At 52.0% G+C, this 7,197-nt stretch overlaps 1 protein-coding gene across 1 annotated transcript; it reads right to left on the bottom strand.

Moving 5' to 3' along the window:
* Nucleotides 1-465: 465 nt before the first annotated feature.
* LOC142025756 (olfactory receptor 14J1-like) lies at nucleotides 466-3,143 on the bottom strand. Its single transcript, XM_075018432.1, has 2 exons — nucleotides 3,098-3,143; nucleotides 466-1,448 (listed from the first exon to the last, which is right to left on the bottom strand). The coding sequence occupies exons 1-2, from the start codon at nucleotides 3,141-3,143 to the stop codon at nucleotides 466-468; spliced, it is 1,029 nt and encodes a 342-aa protein (XP_074874533.1).
* Between the last annotated feature and the right edge of the window lie 4,054 nt (nucleotides 3,144-7,197).

The following is a 7,197-nucleotide window of genomic DNA, read 5'->3' as shown; positions in this document are numbered from 1 at the left end:
GTCAAGGAATTTTCAGCTTCTGATGACCAGCCAGCGAGAAAGCTGGAGGGGCACAAGAAGCTGGGAGAGGCTACAGCCAAGGCAGCTGTCCCAAAGTGGCCAGCAGGGTATTCGATACCATGCGACATCACATCTAGTATATAAACTGGGAGGAGTGGGGGTGGGGGGATCGCTGCTCGGGCACAGACTGGGCGTCGATCGGCAGATGGTGAGCAATTGCACTGTGCAACACTTGTACATTCCAATCCTTTTATTATTACTGTTGTCATTCTATTAGTGTTATCGTTATCATTATTAGCTTCTTCTTTTCTGTTCTATTAAACCGTTCTTATCTCAACCCACGAGTTTCTCTTCTTTTCCCGATTTTCTCACCCATCCCACTGGATGTGGGGGGACTGAGTGAGCAGCAGCATGGTGCTTAGTTGCTGGCTGGGGTTAAACCACGACAGCCTGTAATGAGTTACATTATGAATGCTCTGCAAAACGAAAGTTAATTGCTTCTGAAAAGCACCCGCTCATCGTTTTCCTCAGGGCATCCTTGATCTCCTGGTTCCTCATGCTGTAGAGGAGGGGGTTCACTGCTGGAGGCACCACCGAGTACAGAACTGCCATCACCAGATTGAGGGATGGGGAGGAGATGGAGGGGGGCTTCAAGTAGGCAAACACTGCAGTGCTGATAAACAGGGAGACCACGGCCAGGTGAGGGAGGCACGTGGAAAAGGCTTTGTGGCGTCCCTGCTCAGAGGGGATCCTCAGCACAGCCCTGAAGATCTGCACATAGGAGAAAAGAATGAAAACAAAACAACCAAATGCTAAACAGGCACTAAGCACAAGAAGCCCAACTTCCCTGAGGTAGGAGCGTGAGCAGGAGAGCTTGAGGATCTGGGGGATTTCACAGAAGAACTGGCCCACAGCATTGCCCTGACAGAGCGGTAGTGAAAATGTATTGGCCGTGTGCAGCACAGCATTGAGAAACCCACTGCCCCAGGCAGCTGCTGCCATGTGGACACAAGCTCTGCTGCCCAGGAGGGTCCCGTAGTGCAGGGGTTGGCAGATGGCAACGTAGCGGTCGTAGGCCATGATGGTGAGGAGAGAGTACTCGGCTGTAGCACAGAAAAAGAAAAAAAAGACCTGTGCAGCACACCCCCTGTAGGAGATGGTCCTGCTGTCCCACAGGGAATTGGCCATGGATTTGGGGAGAGTGGTGGAGATGGAGCCCAGGTCGAGGAGGGAGAGGTTGAGGAGGAAGAAGTACATGGGGGTGTGGAGGCGGTGGTCGCAGGCAACAGTGGTGATGATGAGGCCGTTGGCCAGGAGGGCAGCCAGGTAGATGCCCAGGAAGAGCCAGAAGTGCACGAGCTGCAGCTGTCGCGTGTCCATGAATGCAAGGAGGAGGAACTCGGTGCTGGAGCTGCTGTTGGACATTAGCTTCCTCTGGGCATGGGGCACTGTTCATGAGGGAAGAGTCATTGACAAGTTAGAAGAGACTTCTCTGAGTTAAAGGTAATGCATTTCTCTTAGAAACCCCACTGAAGCTGCCTCTCGTATTTCAGAAGGACCTTTGGCAGGTTTCTTTCATGAGCTCTGCTTGATGCTGGCTGAAGGTGCCACTGGGAGCAACGGGCTCTGCTGTGGGCTACCGGGGAGTCGGTCCTGCCCTAAAGCAGGAGGTAAGTAGGGACATGGGATGATATCAGATTAAATCAGCTGATTAGATCATCGAGCTTTTCATCATTGACTCTTCCAATTCAACCAAAAGAAGACAAAATCTGAGGGGATTTTTTTTGGTGCACTTTGTTCTGTTCTTTCCAGCAAAATTAAGGAGTGCTTTTGGCAGGGAAAGAAGCATATGTCCTAAAGATGCGTTGTCCTGAAGGGAGAGGTTTCTAATTTCTAGCAATGGGAGCCTGGGGATTAGGAGGGGATTGGGACAGTTTACTCCCATGGACAATTCTGCATGGCAATACCCCCAGGCTCATTCTGTGTAGTGCATCTGAATCCTACCTCCCATCCCAGTCCACTGATACAAACAAGAGGAGTAGAGACAGGAGGAGGAACTTGGACAGATGTCACAGAGCTGCTGTATATGGAGGCAGGACAGGGACAGATGGTAGGGTGTTTGATAATTTCTTTTCAGGGCTGAGGCCACTGAGAAGGTGACTGAGTCCCCATGGCCATATGGCCAGAGGATCTTCTGGTTTTCTCCGGTGATGGCAGGGAGGTGCCTGAATCCCCCCCTCCCATGGCATTTCTGGGAGCAGTTCTGTCTCACTCCCTGCCCCTGTCTCTGCTGCCTGGAGCTCTCCCTGTCAGCAGCCGCTTCTCCATCCCCTTGTCACCTCCCTGTCCCTGCTCACAGACCCCATCCCACCCGCTGTGTGCTCAGCTCTGCCCTGCAGACCCCTCCTGGCCGCTGGGAACTGCCCAGGGGCATCTCTGTGTGTGCAGGGGTTAAGGAGCACTTGAGAACAAGTCCTAAGAACAACTGGGGTCTCGGTGCCTTCTCCAGAGGGGAGAAACAAATTTTAGTCTCATACTGCAAAACCACTGATGAGGATGATAAAAATTCATAGCAAAGACTCCTTACCTTAAAGGTAAATGCTGCCTTGACGTTCTTCTCCAAAATCCATGCCCAAGCTTAAGCTGTGAGCAAACGTGACCCACGCAGCACGCTCTCGACAGCAGAAGCACCCTGCTCTGCCCTTCCAGGGGTCGTTTCTTTCACCCACACCTTCTCCCCACGCTGTCATGGGGAGCTCCCCGTGCAGGCTGAGTGCTGACCCTGGCAGGCAGCAAAGTCCCTGCTCCACCACTCAGCCCCTGAAACACCAGGACCCTGCTCTGAAGGACAGCCCTGGGCACCCCTGCATGCACACCCGGCTTCACAGCCCTGCAGCTGGTGCCAGGAGAAGGCAGCCCTCATGCCCTGTCCCTCTGACAGGGCAGCAGGGAAGCCTGCTCTGGAGCACACCCTTCTCCTCTGCGCCAGAGAAATGAAGAGATTCCCCCTGCCAGATCCCATATGCTGTCAGCTGTGCCAGTGTTCGGAGATCCCTGCAGGAACTGAAGCTCTATTGCCCTGCACCCACAGACTCACCGTGCAGAGGGCTGTGAAGATTTCTCCCGCAGTGAGCTCTCAGCATCCTCCCACTCCACGCTGCCTTTAAGCTCTCTCTGCCTTGCAGGTCTCCTCTCGATGCCTGCAGGCAGTGCCCCCAGCCCTGCTCCTGGGCAGAGCTGTCTCTCTGCAGCGCTGCCTGCTTGCCAGGAGCTCCCTCTGTCCCAGGAGCCCAGCCCAGCTCAGCAGCAGAGGACCAGCCCATGGTGACAATTTTCCTTCCCTCTCTGGGCTCCCTCCAGGTGTCCCTGGGCCTCCAGGGGAACCTGCTGGGAAACAGGCTGAAGCAATCACTGATGTTCCCTCCCGCACCTGGGGAGAGACACTGCTTTCCAGCAGGGTCATTGCTCTGCTGAGAGACAGACTTGGGTCCAAGAATGAACTCTTTCGAGAATCATAGAATCTTTTCAGTTGGAAAAGACCCTTAAGATCACCAAGTCCAACGGTGAACCTAACACCAGCTAGTCCACCACTAAATCATGTCCCTTAACACCGTGTCTTTGAAATATCTCCAAGGAGGGTCATTGAACCACTTCCCTGGACAGCCTTTTTCTTGTTCCATCTTTGGGCAGGACATGCAGACAGTGACAGGCAGGGATCTCCTTTAGCCCTGCTGAGGGAAGGGAGCCAGCTGAGTCCATGCAGGCATCTCATGCTGGGATTGTAGTCCTGGGGCTGGAAGGGGACTCAGCACCCTCCCATGCCCACCAAAAAGCCACAGGAGCTGGGATCCCTCCTGCCTCAGTGCAGGTCTGCAGTAAAGAGGCACCTGCGTGTCAGCTCCTTGTCTCATCTCCCACGCTAACTAATGGTGACGGAGGCCAGGAGTGAGGTGTTCAGATGCAAATGTCTGGTGACATTGGAGGTGCCAGAGGTGGTCAGAGAGACGTGCAGGTTATAGAGACAGATTCAAGTTATGTGCAGGCTGATATAGGGACAGGACAACATCTGAGCTCCTCTTCTTCGTGGCAGCCCCTGGTAATTTCCTTTGGCCAACTGAGATGACAGCTGATGCCCAAATTAAGGGCAATGGATCCTGTCCCTCCTCATGATGTTCAGGGTGGCCGATAGAGGTATTCCTCCGACAGAATGGAGTCGAGTGCGATAGGGAGAGCTCAGCCTCTCTCTTCCTCTTCTCCATCTGTTGGATTTATGAGACTTTGACTGAATGTACTGGCAGTTGTGTCATGTTCAGCACCACATTGGGTTACAGAATTCAGAGCAGCTACTCAGTTCACGGTTCAGATCCAGGCCCACAAAGCTACAGGAGATGCCGGGGCTGGCACAGAAATTACAGGTCCTACACCAAAAGCAATTCTCCTTCAGGGAGGGTGTGCGACAGACACCCCAGATGGCATCTTGGTGAGTATGATTTGGTGCCTTTGTGCCATTGACGGTTGCCATCAGTCAGAGGCACCAGTCATCAGGTGCCATCAGAGAGGCAAATTCTGTCCCTTCTTCTACCCATTAGCTGCAGGCATTGCCTCATCACAAAGAACATCACACTGGGGTCCTTTCTCACTCCCTTGATGATCCAACCAAGGAACAGCCCAAGCATTTGAACAGTGTTCCTGGGTACATCTTGCCTTCAAAAACAGCATCCTCCAAGGACAGCCATGGTCATTTCAAAATTCAGCTGAAAATCAAAAGGGAATGCAAGGGCACCAAGATGACGTGCTGCTACATCAGGAAAAGTTCAAGAAGAAAGAGAGATACTATGGGACTACTGCTACCTTAAGTGAGAGTAGGTGTAGAGAGGTCTGAGACTGCCTATGTCGTCTTTGCCTCAGTTACCGCCAACAAGGTCTCCCAGGCCTTTGTGCTTTGAGGCAGGACTCTGGAAGGGAAAGGGGAACAACCAGCGGTGGATGAGGATCACGCCAGGGCTTACCCAGCAAACCACAACCCTTACCAGACCATGGGAGCAGAGGGGCTGCAATCAAGGGTACTGAGGGAGTGTTTTTCTCCAGGAAGTGCTGGTCTGTTGTGATCCCAGTAAGGAAGGCACTCAGACTCTGTGAGGCATCATTTAAAATGCTCTTCCTTAGGTCTAGCACTCTAAGGAGAGAATTGTACAGATAATCTTATGTCCCTTTAGATGGCTGGAACCCCAGGTCATGTAGCATGGAGGCATGAAAGAGGAGAAGGGTGGATGCCCTGTGCATGAAGGGGAAGCTTGGATTTATGGAAATCCTCTATAGGACGGGCAACAGGTTGGGTTAGCTTTTGTCACTGAGGATCAGAGGAGTCAGTAAGAGTGACATTGTACCGGCAGTTACAAACTACTTGATGATGGGAGAGGAAACAGAAAAGGTCTTTTGTCAGCAGCCGAGGAAGTCTCCAGGTTAATGATCAGGTGCCTATGGGGGACTGGAAGTGCCCTGGCATTCACTGGCCAGGCAAAGCAACAGGGTGCCAACAGCCTGAAGGATCTTGGGACAACTTCTTCACAGAGCTGCTAGGTGGGCCAACAAAAGTGATGGTCACCTGGACCTGACCGTGGCCCACAAGGAAAAGCTGGTCAGGATGTGATCACCAGCGTCAGCCTTGGCTGGCATGACCAGGAAACAGTGGGGTCTCAGACACCAAAGGGCAGTGAGGGAGGTCAGTAGCAGGGAACAGACTCTGGACTCCAGAGAAGTCTTTGACTTACTTGGGAGACTGATCCAGGTGGTGCCATGGGAAGCAGCTCTGAAGGGTGAAGGAGCATGAGCAAATCTGACAGCCTGACAGGACAGCCTCCTCCCAGCACAAGAATGATCTCTCCAAGTACCCATGCAAAGAAGTATTCCTCTCAGGAGAGAGCTTTTGCATTAAATGATAACAGTTAGCAATGAGTGAAAAAAGCACTGGTCTAAAAACTTCATTGCAGAGGTTACACACCATGAAATTAAGAGCTACCTTGTCAAGTAAGACTGAATGACAGGAATGAAGTTAATGAAATTACAGAACTTCAGTTTACTGACATGAAGAAGTGCTGTGTTACAATAGGCCACTCTACAATAGGCCACTCTGAGGGAGCCTGGATCAGCTCAAGGCTTTGTGTTTCAAGAACAGAACACCAAATTCATGGCACCACACGAACTCCTGGAGCCTTGTAAAAACACTCAGACCTCCAAGAGTACAGCGGTGCATCAGGGAGGTCCTCCCGTCACACATCTTGAGGTGTTTCCTCCACTAGTCGTTCTCGGATCCATGAATGGTGAATGGAGAAACATGGTCATTATCTCAGGAAAGCCTTGAGAGCTTCTTAACTTCTCAGTAGTGATTAGGCAGTGATCCTGGAGAATGCATGAACCTCCTGGAGTGAGGTCTCGTTACTGCAGGGGAAGTGAGAACCTTTTGGGAGACTCGTGCGAGTGCCGGGAGAGAGCGGGGTGTGTGTAGCAAAGAGTGTGTTACAGGCCAGAAGAGGACCCAAAGGAGCAAGTGGCAGTCATGCTACTGTGGAATAGTTCAAGTTCTGATTTTTAGGGCAGCAGCAGCAGCCGGAGTAATGGCAGTGCAGTGCTGGGATATGGATCCAACCTGGGGATGCAAACAAGTCTGGGCCTGGGACATCTCAGGTGATTGAGGACTGTCAGCAGGACTATGAGGGAGGCTGGATGGGTTGTGGGGAACTCACAGGCATTGCCAGATCCCGGGAACACCACAACTTTATGTTTAAAGCAACAAAATCTACCACCAAGTTGTACACACACCCACACTCACACTGACCCTCGTTAGAGCCCTGAGCAATGCATGAGGGAAAGGACCTCTTCTACCAGGCCCTGGGGGTCAGGGCTTGGCCACTCTGGTGATTAACAAACACCAAGGGCTTACATGTGATCAGAGACACCAGCTCATTGCCTTTGCCACCTCCAACGCCCTCAGAAACTTGGGGTTTTCTTCTGCCTTCCACTTTGTCAGAGGCTTGTTCCTGCTTTCAGTATCTGCAGTTCAGGAACTGGGCACCAGAGGGCTCCTTAACATGCAAAACACCCTATCAAGCCATGTCTCTGCGCATAACTTTCCCTAACTCTTCAAGTGTTCTGTGGCGAAATTTCAGCAGTGTAGCCAAGCAGAAAAGATTGAAATGA

Source organism: Buteo buteo, chromosome 30 (assembly GCF_964188355.1).
Source record: "Buteo buteo chromosome 30, bButBut1.hap1.1, whole genome shotgun sequence".
Taxonomy (NCBI): Eukaryota; Metazoa; Chordata; class Aves; order Accipitriformes; family Accipitridae; genus Buteo; species Buteo buteo.
This window is presented reverse-complemented; position numbering and strand designations above follow the sequence as displayed.